The following is a 23,071-nucleotide window of genomic DNA, read 5'->3' on the forward strand; positions in this document are numbered from 1 at the left end:
TTGACTCTTAGACAATGGAAAATTCTAGGACACCAAACACCATTTTGAGTACTCTGGGCTCAGCTAACTGACCTAAGCACACTCTTCAGGTCTTGATAGCATTTCAAGACTATGAAAAGATGATGATGTCTGGAACTGAACTTAGCAGTTCCCAAAATGCATTTAAACAAAACATAATTTATTTAAGAGTCCACAAACTTCAGGGGAGTTTAAGCCCCAGGGTGCTGACTTTCTGATCCCAGAGTGCTGACTTATGATCTGGGGCAATACCTACACCCAAGGTGAGTTACCCTTGCACAGATAACATTTTGTCCCAAGGTCAAAGACTACACTTTGATTGCAACTAATGAATACAAACTCTTAGTCTTAGAAGGATCAGGTTTCTGGACTTCAAAATACAGGTCCAAAGATGACTGCTGGTCAGAAGCACCAGCTTCCTATTTGTTGGGGGAGCGTATTAACTTCCGACTATCTGACCAGACCAACCCACTCTAGGCTCTGGCTTGGTAGATCTAGAACTATCAGAGTAAAGACAGAATGATGAGGGAAGAAAGCATAGGAAGGGAAAGATATTTACTAACAGTTAGACTTACTTCTCATTGCAGAGAAAATTCAGTGACTACTGAGCAGAGAATAGGAAGGAGGCTCTTTAGTCTCCCTACCTTTTAGCACTGGGAGATCATAAAATGGCATTTTCAAGCTAATCAACTACCAGACACAGAAAGCATCCCACGGTACTGTTTTTGTTTTGTTTTTACCTTGTTATAGGCACATATTTCTACTATTCTGTGTTCACTAATTTACAAGTTCAGCTGTTTCGACTGCAACCTTTGTGAAATGGCATGTCAGTGCCCACAGCTCAGCACATGGCTAAATACAAGTTTAGAACATTTCCCGGAGAAAATACTTCTGAGTCATTTTTAAGGACAGGAGAACCACCACTACCTATCCCCGCTAACACACAGCATTATTTCTTTTTGAAATGAGTAAATTGCAATGTAACAATAGCATCTGTAATTTAAATAATAATAAAGCTGGATAGTAACTCAGGGTTTGAGGATACAAAATCAAATTGTATAATGTGTATTGGGAGTCAGAGTGGGGTACGGATAGAGTGGGGTACAGATAGACATTAGGTTGAAGATACATTTCATGTTAACACTTTTGGCACTCTAGATGTTCTTCCTGTTGTATTTAAGTCTTCCTAATTCTGAGATGGCCCATAACATCTTTATAGTGATGGGTCACACCACACTCTGCACACATCTTCCCCAGGTAATGCTAAGTGTCCCAGGGAAGAACACACAGCTCCCTTAGACAGAACCTCACCATTCCTACGGAACATTCTTCTTTAACAGTTTTTTAAAAATAACCATTCTTAGGAGGCAAAACTTAACCCTCCCTCTAGTAGACATCACAAATGCTGCAAATATTAGCATACTGAGAACTGTGTTTTTCTGGGACGTGGAAACAATTCCAGGGACCTCATAATAGAAAGAAAATAACAAGAAACATTAATCTTCTACCTAATTTGGGATCTTGCCTCTGGGTGGGGTGAGTCCAGATGGTTGCTGATGAGCAGGACCAGAAGGTTGGTTAGCTGCACAGTACACGGGACAGAGGCTGATAACCCTTTGGTTTTATCTAGATCTCTACAACTACGCCTGTTACCATTCTCACACAGGAGCAACATGAGCTAGAAGGCTGAGTCATTTTACTTGAAACCTAATACTCTCCTACTTATAATTAAAAAAATAAGATTAAATGACTAATATGACTGAAATCACTTTGAAACTACAAAGTTTCATTTAGATGTTTCATTCTAAAACATTAAAATATCATTACTATTATAGTATTTCATCATGTTACTATTTAACAAGGATGGATTATGATTATATTAGTGTAAGGATTCTCAACATCTTAGGTTTATTTCCGTTAAAAATACAATAGACTAGCGGTTCCCAGAGGGTGGGGGGGAGGGGAGGGGAGACATACATGGGGTAAAAGGGGTCAACTATGTGGTGAGAGAAAAAAATCTAACTATGGGCGGTAAATACACAATGCAATATATATATATACATACACACACATACATACATACATACGTATGTATGTATGTATGTATGTATGTACTTATATACTTTACTGTTGAATTGTACACCTGAAACTTACTAGATTTTGTTAACCAATGCCACCACAATATAAATAAATAAATAAATAAATAAAATTTTTTCTCTTAATGTGTTCTATTTATAGATTTGAATTTCTTTTAAGCTATTATTGCCAAATCACCGCATTCAAAATGCTAGCATAAATGAAATAATTTTAACAAAGAGTAAGCTAATAAAAATATCTCAAATTAAAACAATTACTTTTGAAATAGAAAGTTGGGCTTTGAATACAGCAAACACAAAAAGAAAAAAAAGTCATTTTTTTAAATTCGTTTATTTTTATTTTTATTTTTTAACACTGACTGTCCCAGTTCATATTAATAACTTGGGCTGAGAGTCAGTTAGGAGACCAGGCGTTTAGTTTTGGCTCTTTCACTGACAGGCTCATTAATTTTAGATTTCGATTTTACTTCATTTTCCTCATCTGTTTTATGAAGAATAAACAAATTTGACCAGATAATCTCAAAGGTTCCACTTAATGTTAGGATTTTCTAAAAATTAGATAATTATGAAATTAAAAATTAGAAATATTTGAAGTTAAACATGAATTCTTAATTTCTATAAACTTAATTTCAGAGAAATTTCAGACTGCCATGAGATTTCATATCCTAAAAAATAACTAATGAAATATTCATTTTGGAATACTTCTTGCAGACTTTAAAAGAATTTTAATCTGAATTATTACGAAGTTTTTTAAATACCAGTTTTGAAAAGGAATCATCTCATTAACATTTCCAGAAAATAATTTATACAAGAGGCCAATTACATTTACATTTTCCCCAGGAACACTCATTTTAGATAATCTGTTTGAGTTTAGAGCAAAAAGCTCCAGTCTGCTTTGATGACAGAAAGAAGACAAATTCATCTTTATTTACCCAGCTTTACCTTCTGCCACAATCTTTTAGTTAACACAGAGAAATACATATACCAAACCTCAAAGTATGTAACTGCTATTAATTTTGTATTCACTTCTGGTATTTGTTAATGTGTCACAACACTTTTATATGAACTTTTTCGAGCCAAGAAGTTTTTAAGCAATTACTTAAAACGTGAATTTTAAAATAATGCCCCAAAACTAACAAACAGTAAGAAAAAACAACTCTGAAAGCTTTGGAGTGAAACAGGCAAATACTTATTTAAAGAGTTTAACTTTCAAACCAAGCCAGCCCTTGCTCGTGTTTCAGTAGGGAGCAGCCCTGGCAGGGGATGGGGAGACATGTACGATGTGGGACACACAGCATGCAGTTACACAGAGACGTGGATGGGCAAGACTGAAGAATGTGTGGATACCGCAAGGCTCACCGTATTCTCCTGCCTTTGTCGTAACTGTAAAGTCAAGTCACTCAGCATTTGACTGAGAGTTGCTCGCACAGCAGTGTTTATACTACGCTGGTGACAGCTACATATGTATGTCTCAGTGCACACCTGGTAAAGAAATAAGAGCAACACACACGCTCTGTAAATATCAGTTCATGACCAACATGCTTTGGGACTAATTGGAAAGGATATTAAATCCTTCTTAAAAAGAAAGTCAGCCTGATTTAGGACTAGTTATCAATGAGTCCTACAGATATTTAAAATCCCTGGGAAGTTGCTTTTAAGTGTGTAGGAAAAGAAGTATCTCCCTAAAGGTTATCACTCTCTGAAGCTTATTCTTCTGAGCATCATAGGAGAATACAAACTGGTGATTTTCAGATGTGCCAAATAACACTATCTAAAATAAATTCAGTTGGCTGGAAATTAATCAGAAAAAGCTCCCTCCATGGCATAATAGGAACAGACTGATTAACTCTTGAGTTATGAAGAGTAGAGAAAGGGTTAGTGAAACCTTTTCTCCTGTTTTATAAAGATGTTTGACCTTGGATTAACTCTCTCTCGCTATGTTCTTCTTGAAACTTGATAAAGGTGGATGTCAGTTGTGTTACTAGGCAGCATGGCTGATGGTAAAATGTCCTCTGATTACTAAGCTGCATCTTAATTGGGGAAACTGTGAATTAACCATAAAAACCTGGCCACTTTTTTCTCTCCATAAAGTATATTATCTTTTCCATTTTACCAAGCACATTCCGACCCACAAAAAGAAAAAGAAGGGATTGAATGTACCTAATTTTTCTAGGAATACTCCAAGATTATCTACAATGAAAATACAGGGTTCTCACCTAAATGGCAAATTTAATTTGATGATTGATACTTGAGATGGAAGAGAGACTAAATGTTAACCTTTGTTGCTGCTACTGCTTAAGCTAGAGTTTTCTGCCAGGCTTCACTATAATAACCTTTTTGGTAAAATTAATGAGGTAAAAGTAAATATTTTTTAACAGTTTAATTTATCTCCTACTGAATGTTTAATATTCCAAATGAGCATTTAAAACTCAAAAGTATATTTGGAAATTGGCTTAGATTAATTCATTTTATGTGGGGAAAAAAAGCAAGTTCCAAAATATTTATTTTTCAAACTGCCATTTAGGATATATTCATTTTCAATTCATTTTCTCAAATGATCATAGATTATAGTGTACCTGGAGGTACAATTTAAACATACTTAGAAAAAAGGAGTTTTAATTCTGAAAGGCCTTTACTTTTGCATGTGATAAAATGATTTAAAAGCCTCGAAAATACATCTCAATGGGTGCGGGGCATCACTTTGATGAAACCAAATTCTCTACAGTGTAATTAGGGACTCTAGTACTTACTTCAGAATTTAAGTTTTCTTTAAATCTTACATTCTCCCAAGAAATCTTAATAACCATTGACTTTCAGATCTCTGAGCTTAAAATTCAGGAGGAATTTGAAGTCTCAGAGGCATTAAAGATGAAACAGTAGCCATTTGAGAGTGGAACTACACACGTTAATATAAATACAATTCTGTTGAACACTCATTCCCGCTATCAAACCTTTCTTTAAAAATTATATCAGTCACTTTAAACTCATGAAAGAAAGCACACACGAGGAACTAAATTTTAAGTAACAAAAATAGTGCTTTATACAGACAACAACTTTCCAAATACCAGATGTATTTCTTTGATTTTTAATGTCACTACTGTTTTTAGTGCTTATAGGTATAACAGTGGAAATGATTTATTTCAGGAGGCATTTTATAAAGGGAAAAGATAAGCATGTTTACTTTTTTTTTTAAAGGATCAATCTAAGAAGCTCATTCTGCCAAAGTTAGGAGTATAAATACTGCATGTGAATAAAAGATATTTTTTTAAATATAAAAATCTGATAATATTGCTATCTTTAGGTACCCAGAAAGAAATGCTTTTCAGCTATCCTGACATCTTCTAAAGAAAAGTTTCTTACACTTTCTGTAGTAATAATAAATCAGTAAAATGATAAGGCTCACGGAACTAGGGTTTCTATGATAAATCTGATCACTATATTAAAGGCCAATGATTTTTCACTTAGTAAATGTTTTTCTTTTTTTCTACTTTGGAACAGTGCTAAAATGAGCACATTGAATCAGAGAAGTTAAGAGTATACCAAGTCCAAATGCAGGCTGAGTTTCTGGCAAAGGGCTCATCAATTTCTTCTTTTTGTATCTCTGGTGTCACTTCTACTTCCCATGCCCTTTGCTTTCATAGAGTAGAATTGATACTTAAAAAGCCTCAGTCCTACACCTCTACCAGAGGCCCAAAGGACCAAGTCAAATACCTTGTGAAAAGTTACAGGTCCCTGATCGCCAGGGAACACACGAAGACACAAGGCAGTGAGGAGTTTCGTAATGGACATTTTAATCATTTCATGCATTTGTGGACATCCAGCTTTACGGCATGCTAAACACAACTGAGAGTGAAAACATAAATCGTTAGTGAAACAAAATAAACCCCACAGTAGAAGGAAAAACAACAATAAAAACACAAGTCTGCAAGCCAAACATAGCAATAAAAGTTTTATATCATTTAGAAAGTAGACTGAAAAATAACAGTACTAGGTTAAACCCAGGGTGGATTCACTATTATTAAATATGAAGCAGCAGAGTGGACTGTAGAGGATAATTCAATATTGGCCAAAGTGATGAATTTTAAAGAAGTTTCCACAATAGAAATTTGTTTAGCTTTGCAAAATACGTATGACCTTCACTTTGTAGAATTGTGCATTTACCTTCTCTGTCCTATCTGAACGGGGTTAGTGTCACAGCTTTATCAAAACAGTGTGTGCTACTGAGTAATGAGTTCCATAAAGAGAAGAGCTAGTATGCTTCCAATTGGAAAATTTTTATGGAGATAAAAAATAGAAAGGATCAGAAATTACTATAAGAAAGCAGAAGAGCTGCCTTTTATATAGGGAAGATGAATGTTTGTTGATCACATTATAACCAAAGAAAATTTTGATTAACACTACAAGTCTAAACTGTGTTGAATCATGATGACAACTCAGTAGCCAGGCTAGTTCCAGGTGAACAGCAGTAACAGGTGGGTATGTGACAGAAAGTGCCTCATCAAATAGGTCTTTTTGATGCAAACACACATGCACACACACAGGGTGATTTAGAGTTATTTTATTATTTCTAAGAACTTTGTGTATAAGTAAGTCTGATCATCATGCTTAGGTAGAAAAATCTGCTGGTTTTTCTTTTGGATCCAACTATAAAGTAAAATTCTTAAAGTGCTCAGGAATACATGGACAATTCTGATTGTCACTTCCCTCTTCCTCTTCCATATTCTTTTTGGCTTCACTAACATATTAAGACACCTCAACCCACCAATTTCTGTACCTTCTCAGGCAGAGCCTTCTGCTTGGTCTACACAGGGTCTACTGAACTCTAGCTTTTGTCCTCTGACCTAGCTTAAAATGAAGTAGAGTGGATCTTTGCATTGTTCTATGTGTCTTCTATTTCCAAATAAGTTCTTCAAGAGGCAGGCAAGTCAGAGGTTAAAGGGGAGCACAGAAATTCCTTGCAAAAGGACTGGTTTGCTCAAAGCCCATCCGGAAGTAGGTAGCCAAAGAATAAACTCAGAGGGGTCAAACAAGAAACAGTAAAATACTGGCCCACAAAGAACAAATGAAAGGGTCTCTATAAGGAAAAGTGGAGAAAGAAGCTCCTTAGAATGGGATTTCCTTCCTTGGCTGGTACGAGACAATGGTCTAGGTTCCTTTGTCCACTTCTCTTGACTGGATATGAGTTTACTTCTCCCAGTCTTACAGAGAACGTACCCGATGAGATACTTCCAAGATAAATGGATCAGGTCATCTGTATACTTTTCTTCTGGATTATATCTGGACACTGTCTGGCCCTTAATTGCACAATATTTTATTTGAGGTATGTCTCAGAAACAATGCACCATGTTAGACTAAAATAAAAGTAAGAGTGACCATTTCAAACATTACAAGTCAGCTCAATTAGAAAAAAAGAAAACTTTAGTGACATTTGGAATTAATAATTCAGAATCTTTGATGGCAGGTCTTGAGCCTCAACACTTTTTAAGTTCCCTAGAGTTAACAAGTGGAACTAAATTCCAGATACTTTGATGGTAACAAAATGCTCGGAAAAGATAAACTAAGTATCAACATGTAAAGATACTCAAGAAAGTGGCATATGCCTAATGGTCACTTTAATCTGTGGTCACAAAAAAAGTGAAATTCATCAATACTTCTGCGTCCCATGTAAAACACCATACAGCCATTATCTAACTAAATGCCTCGGTAAAAGTCTAAGGTGGGTAAGACTCCTAAGAATTTCAGTTGGTTGCCAGTATTATTGTGGCAAGAATTCTACTGACGTTTCCTAAAATGGAGGTTACCAGGAAGCAATATAGCATAGTGGTCCACAGCATATAGTTTACCTTATCAAAAGTCTGGATTTCAATGTCTAGCTATAGAAACTTGGGAAAATTAACCTCCCTTTCCTTGGGATTCTTTAGCTAGCTAGATTATGGTAAAGGTGAAAAGAGAATGTGTGTAAAATGCTACTTATTGACATGCCCTAGGGACTTAGCCGCTAGTAGCTACTATTATTAACCAGTGTTTTGGAATTGAGGGATGGATGGATAGATGAAAGAGGGAGGTCTCTGAAAGTAAGAAACTTAAAGAATAAAACAAGGGTCTTTGAGACAGACTTTGCTTGAACTGGACAGCATGCTACAGATCAAAGACTAGAAGTTTCTCATGAGTCAATAAGATCAAACTAGAAAATACACATTTATGAACCAGGCTTTTGCACCATGGGAAAATCCCATAAAGGACCCTCAGCAGGCATGAGACTATGCCCCAAGTCTTTCTAATGGAACAATATCATTAACCATTTTCAAATTAGCTTCGTAGAGCTTCTGGCTAGGGCACCACCTCTTCCTTAACCCCAAGACCAGGGCAATTTTTATTCTTACAGCTTTTCCTATATTAAAGTAACTAACTTTGGAAAATTCGACATATCTAATAAATTTGGGTGTCATAGAAGTTGAAATCTTGGGCCCAACTTTCAACCAATGAAGAGAAAAATGATCTATCCATATGGAGTTTTAGTAATGATAATTCGTAAGCTTGAACAGAAAGAAAACATGTTGGATATTTCCTAATTGTCTATTTCTAAATTTGGTGATATTTCTTATTCCTCCTGTATCATGGAAGACCCCGTACTGAAAAACTTTCATTACTGCAGTTTAATTAAGCAAGTTAAGTTAGACACACAAATGAAGGCTACCCTAGTATTTACATTTTAAATGCTTAATGATCCTTTTATAGTTTTAGCAGTACCTTGGGGAAACAGCCTCATTTTTCATACTTAAGTACACATCCCATTTCCTGATCAACAGGTTTCAAGGTAAGCATTATTCTTGAGTAACAGTCAATGTAGACCAGAGTACAAAAGACCAGAATGTCTGGATTCTTTCCCAACATTTCAGCAGCAGTTTTAAATGGTTTAAGGTGTTTTTATAAATTGTTTCCCCAGCTATATCAAAAGTGACAATAGGAGAAAAGGTGTTTTTTTTTTTTTTTTCTTTAAGTTAAAGACTTATCTTTATAAAAAGTTCAGATACAACCAAGAAAGCCTCCTGGAGCAAAATGGTAGTTTTAGGCTGAAATGTCCTCCTTTAGAAATAGAGATGCAGATTTTCGAAGGCTAAATTAGCATGTGGAAAGCCCTTGAGAGCCTGCAAAATCATCAGGCTCCAATAAGTCTACAGAATTCTATTATTTTTTGTGGTAGTATAACTCTCTTGTAGTTCAATTCTTTTTGGTGATGAAAAAGCATTTCTTAAGTGCTTTCTATGGAGAAAAAGGCTGTAAGCTACTTTGCAAATCTAAAAAACTATAAAAATGAAAGCCTCTAAGAAAGATGTTTATTCCTCTCTTGTGTATCTGAAGTAAACAATGATTTCAGGTGATTCTATTATCCTTTCTGAAATTACCTATACCTTATTCATTTAATAATCTAATATTTACAACTGCTGACCCATATGCTTACATTTATAATAAAATTTGTTGTGATGCTTTTCATATAAATATATCTACTTCATGCTTGTCTTATGCCAGATTACATAAATATGAATGGGGGGCACACTTCTCCTTTTTTAAAGACTGACACTGTTTTATTGGTGAAAACACATATACTCAGAAGGAACAGTGGGAGGGCTCTGTAGCAGATTCAACTGTTAAAGCATTTAAGAAATAGATTTGCCCTATATCAAGCACTGATAAATGGAAAGGAGAAACTGTGGAGATGATCTGGCAGGAGAAGATGTAAGTCAAGGGAACAGAAAATCCAAAGCTTGTACTTATTGGGGGGTCACCACTCAGAGGATGCTGCTGCTGGGTGGGACTCAATACTCTGTGGGGGTGGTTGGATTGATTAGCCATGGCAGAGAGGCAAGGTAGCTCTCACCTGGGTTTTAGGTCTATAAACAAAGAACATTATCTTTAGAGCTCATTTTATGAAATTACATCAATATTCACTTGTGGCAGTGCTTCTCAAATTTTAATATGCATATGAATCATATGGGGGACCTTATTACATGGCAGATTCTTATTCAACCGTCTGAGCTGGGGCCTGGGGCGCTGCAGTTCTCACAAGCTCCCAGGTGCTGCCCATGCATCTGGTGGGTGGACCACACTGGAGGTTTTAGAGCACAAAGCTAATTTCAACAAGGTTTTATGACAAAGCTTGGCTGGAAGGAACAATAACTATCAGAGTAGTTATTCTCAACTTGACTTCAACAGTAGAATCACTAGGAGGGATTTTATAACATTTGTATGCTCAAGTCCCTCCCAAACTAAAATCTCAGAATTTCTGGGGCAACCCTAGGTATCCTTTTTTTTTCTTTAATGAATCTTTAATGAACATTTTCTAGTAGAACTGAAGTCATTCCATCATAATAGCTCACTCAAGCTAGGTATCTTATTTTTGCTAACACTTCCTAGATGATTCTAATGTACAGCCTTTGATGAGAACCACTGACTTAAAAGCAAGGTCTCCAAAGCTTTGAGATTCTCAGTACCCCACATGTGAGAGAGTTTATTTCGGGAAGGTAAAGAGGAAAAGTCAAACTTTAATCAAGGAACTACTGAAACAGTCATCTTTATAATGGAACCTCTGCACCTTTTTTAAGCCTGTCTCTTGTTCTGATTTTTAATCATTGTTAGTAGAGAACTGATACACTACTACTTTCTTAATTAAAAAAAAGATATATTTTAAAGATAAAAGGCAAGTTTAGTTTAACTTCAACATTGTTTCTTCATGGTTTGGGATGAGGAAAGGGGTTATGACCATTTACACAGGGGCAGCATGAGGGCCCCTATGAGTGGGCTTCCATAACCAAGCTGATGACAGCATGTGACATGGTGTAGAGACCGAAAACTCAGTCATTTCCACCAGTCTTGCATCCTGATTCTACCACTTCCTACCTGTGTGACCTAGAAAACTGGTGAACCTTTCTGTGTCAGTTTCCTTATCTGTAAAATATGGACAAGAATATTTCCTGCTTCATAGTATTGTTCTGTGGATTATATGATTTAATATAGGTAAAGTTCTTAGAACAGTACCTGGCAGAGAGTAAGTGCTAAATACATATTACGTATAGCTATCTAACATTGTCTTTGAGTGTATATCCCAGTCTCTTTCCACAATGAGTGACAATATATGTTCTCAAGCCTTTCAGAATTGACTCTAAGAGGCAAGGACCATGGAGAGCCCAGAACTATAGCTATGCCTGGTGGAGCCATGCCGGGTTGCAGCCATGCTTGATGAATTAAGGTCCACTATTCTCAGCAGGAGAAGCATTCTCCATGGTGTTTCTCTTGGTGGCCTTTTGATCGGTGTTGAATATAGTAAACCTCTGGCCCTGGGACCAGTAGTGCTTGTCTTGCTCAAGGAGCACTCTTGGCCTCTCTCAACAGACTGGCTTTGTGAAACGCCCTAACCCATGGATTTGCTAGACAGAAAAAACTGGATTCTTACTCTTTTGAAGCTGATGTCCATACCAGGTCCAGGCTAGCACAGAAGAGACATTCTACAGATTGTCTTTTATCAAAAGCACTATGGATGGTGGCTCTCGTGGTCATTACAAAGCAGTGTCCCTACTCCTCGTATGCTGAAGAATCTTCCAGGGTGCCCAGTCACCTGAGCAGAGTGGTGGATCTCAGTGAGGCCCAGGATAACTGGCAGCCTAAATCCTAAGTCCTGTCATGGTCAGGGAGATGGGAGGATCTCCTTGCGGGCCTGCAGGAGAGGCAGGACCTAAAAACATCTTCTGCGAGCCTGCACACTATAAAGAAAAGGCCCCGCTATCAAACACAGGATGAAAAGTTTATTTTTAAGATCTTTAGCAAGTCCTTCTGCCTTCAGAGGAAACTAGTCCCAAGTCTTTCATCAGGAACAATAAGTCAAAGCTCACACTGGAAGCAACGTGCTTTTCCATGACGGTCCGACCTCTGCTTAATTATCTGCACACTGAGGAACGCTTTTCCAACTGGGGGATCTCAAAGGGCTGTAGGTGTGACAAAAAGGGGAGAAGACGACCCATCCTTTCAGGGTCATTTAGTGCTAACTTGGACACCAAGGTCAATCTGCAGCCTCATCACAACAGCAGCTAACATTGGCCGAGCACTTACTACACGGCTGGACCTGCATGAAAAGCTTTTTACATGGATTCTATTTTTCTCACCTAACTGATGATGCAACCACACCCTGAGATAGGGACTGTCAGCACCGCTTTTACAGAGAACAAGCTAAGCCAGGGAGATATCCAAGGCAACAACACCACAGGGAGGTGGCAAAGCCAGATTTACATTTAAATAGCGTGACTCCAGAGTCCCTCCCTTACCACCAAGCTCTCTGCGCCTTCATCTTTACTTCATCAGTCTTGGGCTGGGATTTTCTTCAAAAACAAACAAGTTCAGTTTTTCCTTTACAGATTTTGGTAGAGACCACTATGTTTGCTGTTTCGTCCTACCTGGACAGGACTGCTAAGTCTTTACTCTGGCTTCCAGATAGCCTCAGTAAATCTCGGGCAGCATTCTGGGGGAAATTACAGGAAAGTGCCCATTAAAGAACTGGCGGTCCCACAGCAGTTCAGGGATTACACCTGAATCTTTCAGATCCAAAAACTGGTTCCTTGAGGATGACAAAGGCAGCTCGGAATCCCTGGTAGCACCCCACTCCCACAGGGTCCTGCAACAACCTGTCCCCCTCCCAACCTGCCCCCACTCCAGCTCCATCAGCAGGGGGACCCATTGGGCAGTGACACGCTGCATGACCCTTCTCGTCCTTCACATGTAAAAGGACTAAACTAACAGGCATCTTACATATCAACCCTGTTCCTTGCTCTGATCAGAAACTACATTTGTCATTTTAACAGCAATGGGGTGTCTAAAATAGGCAAATTCTGAGAAACAAGTAGAGTGGTGGCTGCCAGGGGCTGGATGGAGGGGGAAATGGAGAGATACTTTTGAGCAGGTAAAAAGTTTCAGTTATGAAAATGAGTAAGTTCTAGAGATCTGCTCTATAACATGGTAACTACAGTTAACATTACTGTATTGTATACCTAAAATTTTGTTAAGAGGGAAAGTCTCAGGGTAAATGTTTTTACCACAATAATAAAAAAAACGTAAACCTACAAATAATGAAAGCACTCATAGGTAGCTCTTAAATACAATTTAAAAAATACTGATAGCTATTCTATTTTTATGTAGCATAAAATATAACTGTGTTAAAGAAAAATGTTCTTTCTACCTATATAAATACACATTTGAGAATTGCTTTATATTGTAGTGAGATGTCAGCTAATTATCAGCTTCTTTCTATTTTGACAGAAACAGAAAAATGTTTCATGGGCTCAAAATTAATTTTTTCTTAATTTTCACCCTTTAATGGCACACAATACTGTAAAAGTTCACATATCAGCCAGTATAAATACTACCCATGACAATGTTACCTGATGAGATGATGTAATATGTTAATTAGCTTGATTGTGGTGATTATTTCACTATACACATATCAAAACATCAAGTTGCACAGCTTAAATACATACAACATTTAATTTTCAATTATACCTCAATAATGATGAAAAAAATGATGAAAAAAGAAAACATGCCCAAAGTACTTAGTATCCACTTGATCCACTCAATAAATGGTAAATCATTATTGTAAAAACAAAAACCCATGAACACTAATAGGCTTTCTTTTTCTCCATAACTTTAGAATATGGAATATCATTGCCTCTTCAAAGTCTGAATGTGTACTCCTGTCAAAACATACAAATCCTGAAGATATTCTTTTCAAGAAATGGAAGGAAAATTATTCTAAGCATATTAAAATACAGCCTTGGAATGATGATGTTTCCCAAAATCAAAGGCACATGCCAGACAGTCAAGAAGCCAAGTGTTCTGTGGGACACACTCTTGGGAGTGCTGGAAGGCACTTACTACTCTAGGCTGCAATACAGATGGAAGAGAGAACGCTTCCCAATAATAGCTACAAAATGCATTCATTAGGGTTTAAGGAGACGGAGATGGAATTTAATCAATAAACATCTCTCTAAATCTCATACTTGGTTTCTTAAAAACCATTTTTAAAAAAATCCAATGCTTTTCAATTAATCTCTGGAAAAGCAGACTAAGAAAGCAACATGGGAGGCAACACCTAAGTGTGGCAGAGTCGGGAGAACCAGTACTGTTATTTCCATGGTGAAAAGCCTCAAGTTAAGCAAAGCAGAGCATGCAGAGCACACGCTTAGAACGATGGACCACAGAGCCTGCTTCCCACAGATCCAGTGCTTAGTGGAAACTCCCACAGTCATGATCACAGAGGGGCTCACCTCACTGCTGGGCTCAGCTCCACCCTAATGTTGATCCCAGAAGGGGCAAAGCAGCTGTGAGCAGGCAGCACACACACAAGCAGCACCTGAGGGCTGGGCAAGCAGTGGCCACTCACCTCTGCGATCTTCAGCACTGCGCTCCCATTCAAGTCAAATGTCGGAGTGTAGGTTATGCAGAGTAAAACCTTTACCAACCGGGGGTGAGACAGGAAGGAAGAGAGAAGGGGTTAAAATTTTAGAAAATAATTTTCATTCCACATGCTCTTCATGCAGTCCTATTTTTGACTCCTTCATTCTTTGCTCCATCTAATGTGTTTCTATGACACGCACTGCTAATTAGTGGCCACGCATTGTCCAATAAAATGGACAGATACTTCAAAAAGTAGAGGCTTCTTGCTACTCTTGTCCCCAGGGAAGGACCACTGCAAGATTGGACAGAAATAGCATTCAACAACTCCAGGAGATCGTCCAACAGCAATGAAAACCAAATGGCCAGGCTCAGTGCTAGGCACTGTGCATGAATTATCTAGATTGATATTTTTAGGAAGTAATATTTTACTGATAAGGAAACTGATGCTCAGAATAATTAAACAAGCTGTCCAAGGTCACTCAGGCATAAGTTGTGGAGCTGAGATTTAAATCCAAGAAATCTGACTCAATGTCCTGGAACCACTATGCAATACTGTTTACCTCTTTCTAGACCCAAGCATCATTATACTATTCTGTTCCTGTCTCCTTCGCAAATCCACATGGGATTAGAAATTCTTTAATGGACACCTTCCTCTTGTAATTTCCCCCAGAATGCTGCCTGAGACTTATTTATTAGTCCCAGGGTCCCCTTATTCTCCAAGATATATAGGCAGTAAGTCGATGACATTTGCAAGATCTTTAACTACTATTAAAAATTTCACTTTCTACTTGTAAAGCTATTAGGAAAGATCAATAAAAGCCTGTGGTATTTTAAGAATTGCTTCTAATTTTGGAGATAAGACACCAGACTCTCCCCTGTCCATTTGGCTGCTGACACTGCAGCTGTGTTCACTGGTAATCCGAGACGTGCTGAGGTCTGCTTCCTGATCCCAAACCCAACAGCCATGTCCTGCCTGTGGCGTGGCCTGTCAGTGGCAGGCTTCTGAGGACGTGTCTTATCTGGTTCTGCCCAATTCATGAAAAGAGCACTGAAGCCCAGCAGATTTACCAAATACAGAATATATACCTAATCAGCACAACCAAAAAGTGCTATTGTCAGATAGCACAAAGAATCTCTCAGGAGGAGTCACAAGCCAGGCCAGTCCTAGCAACAGTCACTCCTTCAGAAAAAACAAATATGTGTGTGATTAAAGAAGGAAAAGGGACTTTTGCCATATTTTGTCACGAGGTTAGGTAAATTAATTGTGGGTCTGCTCCTCAGTCTTTTGATCCTTAAGATGCCTGATAGCCAAGAGTCAACTCCTGATAATAATCATCTCACCACCATGCTGGGTGAAGAGAAGGATTATGGGAGCAAGTGCCCATGGCTTCGCAAGAAAAGGCTTTCTTCTGTTTAATGACTCTTTTTGGGGTCGGTTTTTGTATGCAAGAAGGGATAAAAGCTGAGGATAGCAGCGTCACCAGGACCTATTTGGCCTGGAGAGAGGTCACATCTTCAAATATCTCTGTACCTGGTGGTACGTTTGCCTGAAACCCTCCTTCCCTGGCTCCTCCTATGCTTGTTCCTCACGTTGCTCATTTGGTTGGCTTACTTCAGGTCTCAACTCAGATGTCGCCCCCTCAGATGGGCATGCCGCCTTCTCTGGTCACCCTCTATCACGTCTCCTTGTTTTCATTTCCTTTAGAGCACATACCAGTCTCACAAACTGGTTTATTTACTTATTCATAATCTTCCCACTAGACTGCAACATCCACGGGGCAACCGAAAGGTCCTCAAGGCTTTCTCATATGATGCTTTCTTACTTTGCTTTTTTTTGCTGCCTCGCACGACTTCTCTTTTTTGATTTTTTTTTTTCCTCCCACCATATTTTAAGGCAGGCGGGTAGGAGGTATAAGAAAATGGCTCATGGTGGTGGTGGTGGTGGTGGTGGTGGTCTGTGGAGGTGGGGAGGTGAGTTGGTCCATCTGGGCTTCTGGTTTCTCAAGTATTCACAATAAAGGCTGGTGACTGGCAATTATTTACAATATGAAAAATAATGATGGCAAATATTTGTCCGAACCGGTTACAGGACTGATGATCAATTTTCTGCTTTCCATGTGCATTCATACAAGGTGCACAAGAGAAGGTTTGAAAAGAAGTTTTCAAATACTCAACCCAGTTTCCCGTGAGCAAGAGCTGCTTTTCAGCTGCGGTGGCTGGAAGAAGTGGGAGAGGTGCCTGCAGTGAGTCTCTGTGAAGGGCGTTCAGTTAGTGGTATTTGGTCATCATGATTTTCAGGGGAAGAGGGGAGGCTCAACTCCCTCTGCTCCACAGAAGCCAGTAAAAGTATAGGGAGGCCTTGTAGCACGAGTCTGCAGGAAACAGGATCCCTAAAACCAGCTAACGCTGATCATGTTCAAAAGATGTTTCAAGAAAGGCTCTCCACACCTAATATTGGCCACCGATTTCCAAAGACTCACTGAGCTATGTGCAAAAGCTAAGAACAACAAACAATAATGAAAGGACAATGGAGCACGTTAATGAAGGCAACTACTTAAGCTCACACGGTTTGCTGTGCTTCCGGCACAGCAGGTTTTAATTACGGGGCTGACAGTGCCCAAGGCCGCACCCCGCCCCCCCCCCCCCACCTCCGTGACTCACAAGATATATAAAGGGCACACAGTGTCTAGCAAGGATGACACAGCAGACAGAAATGACTTATCAAAAATGATAAATCGAGAAACAGTTAATGTGCCCAATGCCTATCAAGCATTAATTCACTAGATTAAAACACAGACTGGGTGTAGGAAATTTAGGGTGAGAGCAAATTAATTGAAAGTGTTTGACTTCTATTGATTGCATAATGAGGGAGAAAAGGTTTAAATTCACATTCTGAGCACGATGGCCTCAAGGAAAACAGGAGCTCCTAAATATCGAGGGCAATTCCATTAAAAATACACACCTCACAGGGTCATGAAAGCATACTGACTACATTATCACTAAACAGCAGAACTTGAGTGATAGGCAGCATCTTGCAATCTAGCCTGCTGGAACTGGCTCCATAAATAAGCTAAAAGGATAGGAAAAACAGGCATAATGTCTCTATGAAATAGGAAAACTCATTACAAAGGCTGAAGAAACCCCAAGCATTAAAAAAAAAAAAAAAAAACAAACACACCTGACTAGCTACTATGTATGAGAAGCAACCTCTCGATTTAAAATGGGTACAGAAACCCTGGATAAAAAAAAAAAAAAAAATTAGACTGCAAGAAGAAAGTGAAGCTAATCTCTTTTAAGAATTGGCATAAATGATAAGTTCCCCATGTATAAGGGAGTGGAGACAAAGGTATATAATAACTTTGAAGACTAGAAAACATCACAGCTTTGGAGAAGGGAAACTTCGCAGATGAGATGACATCTGAGCAAAGCACTGATACAAGAGAGGAAGAGGAAGGAAAGGCCTACCAAACAAAGGAAACGTCATGAGTAAAGGCACGGAAGTGTGAAGGTTGAGGCTAGAGGTGATGCTGGAAAGATGGAACTAACAGCACATCAATTTAAATGCCCCAGGTTAAGTGTTCTGCACACATTTATTTTAGGGCTGGTCAGGCCAGCAAATCACAACTAAACCTAGATGTACTTATGCAAATTGGAAATCAGAGTGAACAAGTAGACACTTAATAAAATGTTGATAAAGTTAAAGACAGAGCCCAGTCATTCCAGTGGCATTGAACTGATGGGTGCATTTGGCAAAAGGATGCAGGGGATCCCCAAAGTAGAAGGCAATGGTCATCCCTGTGTATGTGAAACCTGGGTATCAGCCTACCACTGTTCTACTGCTCCCTAATGTCAATCTGGCTGAAATCTCTTAGACCCCTCCCTCTATTCCCACGTGTTTCACAAAGCTTTATATTAGATATTAATAAAGTAACATATTTTGGGGAACAATAATATACCTTGTCAAAATGCATAATACAGATATTACTGCTACAGATATGACAATCATAGAATGGGCAGAATATACAAAAGGCTTATTCTACAGCATCTATTTAAAGCCGTTTAGATATATTAAAATCTGTGTGCCCTTCACTCCCAGCAGATTTATAGTCTTAGTACTACAGTCTGGGTTTTTGGTGCCCACCACGATACAGCACCTTGCTGGACCCTAGGAGGCACAGTGAGTCCTGGCCCAGGCTCAATCCCTCCTGCGCACTGTCCACATGAGTGATCGATCTCACAGAGTGTCAGTGGGACTATGCCCCTATGTGCTTAGTCGTCATTGTAAAATGTGTAGACAATGTGGTAAGACTGCCCAGTTGTATGGTAGAAAAGCGTCCTGGGAATTCGAACGTCAGATCCAGGTGGTGTGATTGGCTAAAGGCAGTTTTTGCAACCACATAAGGCAATAACACTGAAGATGATCTAGTGAGGGCAATCAGAATTTAGTAAGCCTCCTTTCGGGATGTCCAGGCATCTGGCAGGACCTCAGTGTAGACAGGGAGAAAACCATCTCTATTAACTGGAGCATCTCCCATGAGACTTACAGAACATTCCCCCCACCTGCTGAGAATTTATCTTTGGCATTTAACACATTAAATGGTAACTTGCCTAAGATCTGTGATTCAAATATCTCATTTCTGCCAAGGTCCAAGTAAGTCCTGAGCAAGACCATTTCCAGAGAGTAGGGAAGTAATTCTTGAACTAACTGGATAGCAACTACATGTCCACTTTACATCTACCTGTATGCTGCGTTACTCCGGTTCCCACTCATCTATGCGACAAAGATTTATTGTGTAACCAGGGGTCGGGTCTAGTGCTAAGTGGTGGGCATATGGTAGTGAATAAAAAAGACTCCCTGAGCTCTGATCTTGCAGGCCTAACATCTGGTTTTAAAGATAGTCATAAAACAAGGGATTACAGTAAGTTGTGGTGAGCATTACAACTGGAAAAACTCACTGTACCCTGGGAAAGCTTATGGGAGTCTCACACACAGTTATAATGCTGTTTTCATCTTTTCATGGAACTCTACATTTAATATGTTATAACATATATAATTAATTAATTAAACCCAGAGGAGAAGACAAGGTTCCATTAAGAATCAAGTTGATCTGAGGGAGTCAACCTACCTACCTCAGGACATGTGGGCATATTGAATGAATAAGGAATTTTTTTCCTCTTTCTTAAACTATTAAAATTAACTTACATACAAGTGTTTCCTGAGGTGATTGTAGTTTCATTTTTCCAAATACTAGATGTTATTTATAAGTCAAACCAAACAGAATAATCTACTAGAGCTCAAATAAGTACCAAAAAAATTGAGTACAGCTCACAGAAAGCCGAGTTGTTCTTGGTACACAGCAAGTAGCAGACTCTCTTGAAATCCTTAATGCCAGGCACATTTCAAAACTCAGCTCTGGTTCTGGCTGAAAATTTAGCTTTGTTACTTAATGCAAATTTCCTTCTGGCCTCTCATGCATACTGGCTGGAAACCATAAAATTAAAAGTAATTGTATAATTCCTTCTCTTAAGAAATATTCCGATTTTTTTTTTTTTTTAACTCTGTCAAGTGTGACAAAAACCAGGACAGAAAATTCGGTGACAAGCACTGAATACTGAGACACCATGTGACTTTCTCTTGCATGGAGGACACGTGCAGCCTTATGGCGTGAACTGCTGTAAGTGTACCCTGGCCACCAAACAGAGATTCTTTCCCCCATGGTCCCCACACAAACAACAAAGCAGGCTCATTCTTCTAAAGAGGGCAGAATGGCAGAATGTATATTTTTAGAGTGGGAGTGGGGTGTTCCAAAGCACACATATAGAATTCCAGCTTCTTATTGAGTTTTAAAATATGGATGCCCAAGATAAGTATTATTTCCATCAAAGTTCCTCAACCTCAATGCTACAGACATTTTGGGTCAAATAACTCCTTTTATAAGGATTGTCCTGTGCATTGTTGGATGTTTAGTAGCGTCTCTGGCCCCTGTGCTCTAGATCAGGGGGTCCCCAACCTCCAGGCCGTGGCCTGTTAGGAACCAGGCTGCAGAGCAGGAGGTGAGCGCTAGCGAAGCATCATCTGTGTTTGCAGCTGCTCCTCAGCTCTGGCATCACCACCTCAGTCCCACCTTAGATCATCAGGCATTAGAGTCTCATAGGAGCACTGATTTCTGGTGCTCTAGATGGCAGTGGCGCTCTCTCCCTCAGCTGTGATAACCAAAAATGTCTCCAGACATTGCCAAATGTTCTCGGTGGTAAGGAGGGGGATAAGATGGTCCCCAACTGAGAACTACTGTTTCAGGTCATTTATGTCCCACGTGCCCTGAAGATATTGCTGAGAACCTCTACATTACTTTGCTCCCAAAAGCCTCAGAGCCAGAATCCAGGACTTCTGGAGGGGATCGGGGGTGAGCTGCTTCACTCCACAGATCCTTCACTGTGCTTCAGGGATCTCAGATTGAAGGTAACAGTAGGTAGCTGAGCTACAACTCCAATCTTTATTTTGGCTCAAAGAAAATGAATCATTTTATCACATGAAACTTCCACCACTTTTGACTTAAACTGACTTAGCTTGGGCTGCAGTGACAGGTAATTAGAGAAATCACTTTCTGACTCAACTTGCCCAAATTCTGGAAAATGGCTATTCTGAGAGACATCTTTAGACAACAGATTTTACTAGAGTTCCTGAGTACCCAGTTTGGAAAACACTTTAAATTACTCATTGGTTTATGGTCATGTCTCAGGTTCTTTTCTGGCTTTTATTAGTTCTCACTAGTAATAAGTCTGATATTGATATTCATCAGATGTGTCCTTAGCACCTAATTCTAGGAAACACTATACCAGCGATATCTGTAGAAAAATATGTAAATATTAAATTATAATAAACTTGGCTTTTCACCTGTACAAATAAACCATTCTTATTATTTTTCTCTAGGCAAACTCTCATAACTCCAACTAGAAGCCTCACAAATCTATTACTAGAGCCACAATGTCTCCCAAGTTTCAATCTTTAATTTCAGCTCTAAAAATCATAAATAAATATATGCAATGTCATGAAAATCACATCAACCTCAATAAGTCTGTAACAGCATATATAGCCAACACTTCTTCCTGCTCTAAAATTCATAATTATGCAACCATTAAAATTGTACTTAAAGGAATAAATACAGCCATGTGGGATATGCTAGTCTTCTCAAGTGAAAAGCAAGAAATAATATATACATAATGACAAAACTGTAAATACATGAATAGATAAGAAGTGAATATACAAAATACGATTAGAAATGCATATACAAAAATCAGTCATGGTGATAGGATTTACAATAAACTTTTTTCTATTTTGGAAAGCCCATAATATTAAACTACTTGTATTTCTTTATTCTTTTAAAACATTACAATTCTTTAATATCTGGCAATGTGAACTCACATTCTCTCTCTCCTAAGGTGGCCCCTTAAGACCCAAGATTCAATCAGAAACTCTGGCTCCAAGTCCTGGGATCATCTTGGATTTTCCCTTTCCCACCTACTCACCATCTACCTATGTCACTGCCAGTCACCAGCTGCTCCTGTTCTTTCTCTGCAAATCAGCTCAGTGCAGTCTGCTGCACTCTTCTGCACTCAGCTGCAGGGGACCCTTCCTATTGCCACCAATCTGATTTAAGTCCTCGGGACCCCTTGCTTAGGCTCTCACAATAAGTCATTTTGCCAGTGCCTCTGATTTGGTTCTGCTGATTTCCAGACCGTCCTGCAAAACCCTTCCCTCTTTCCCTGCACCATCAACATCAAACACCCAGCTCCTCTGGACACGTCACTTCCCTGCTTACCCTCACCAGGTCCTTGAGCATCTGCTTCAACCTCCCCTCCAGCCTCATCGTTCACTATCCTTCACTAATCCCAGTTTACGCTCCATGCTTTTCCATCTTTCAGACTTTCTTCTCCGCCAAGAATGCCCTCTTTCCCAATATGATTATCTGAATTCCAAAGACCTTGCAAAGTCCAACTCAAATAGTATCCCTTCCTTAAAATGCTGATCTGCCCAGCTGAATGGGGTTTTTCCTTCTGAATTTTCCCATTAAACTCTTCTTTTGTTACCTTAAATTATGATAAATGTGTATATTTTTACCTCTTTCCTATTAGATTATAAACTCTTGTCTTTAAATGTTCTGCTTTAAATCCTACAAAGTTTTATATATTGTTAGTAATAAAAATATATTCACTGAACAAACCAATGAAAATAAAGTCTAAAACAAATTTAAAAGTTTTCTAGTTTAACTGGTAACAAATTTATCTTCCACCTAATCTCACAGCTGAATTTTTAAGAAGTGAATTTCATCAGTATGTCCCAGATAATCATCTTTATTCCTTCCTTCTCTCTTTCCCTCTCAGACTTTCCCCAGAATGATGGCCTCATCTCAGATAGTTGCTACTCATATAAACATGAGGCTTTTGATAATTTTATAGTCAGTGCTCATAGATATAACCAATCGGTCCCCGCAAAATAAGTTTTTAAAAGGTTAAAGCCA

The 23,071-nt window shown here is 38.7% G+C and overlaps 1 protein-coding gene across 1 annotated transcript in view; it reads right to left on the minus strand.

Moving 5' to 3' along the window:
- ARFGEF3 (ARFGEF family member 3) overlaps nucleotides 1-23,071 on the minus strand; it is a 161,826-nt gene that overhangs the window by 85,661 nt on the left and 53,094 nt on the right. Inside the window, exons 5-6 of the mRNA XM_011356156.2 lie at nucleotides 14,539-14,607; nucleotides 3,474-3,596 (exon numbers count right to left, since the gene is read on the minus strand). Of these exons, the coding sequence (XP_011354458.1) occupies nucleotides 3,474-3,596; nucleotides 14,539-14,607 (192 nt within the window). The remainder of the gene's footprint in view (nucleotides 1-3,473; nucleotides 3,597-14,538; nucleotides 14,608-23,071) is intronic.

Source organism: Pteropus vampyrus, unplaced genomic scaffold (genome assembly GCF_000151845.1).
Source record: "Pteropus vampyrus isolate Shadow unplaced genomic scaffold, Pvam_2.0 Scaffold24, whole genome shotgun sequence".
NCBI lineage: Eukaryota > Metazoa > Chordata > Mammalia > Chiroptera > Pteropodidae > Pteropus > Pteropus vampyrus.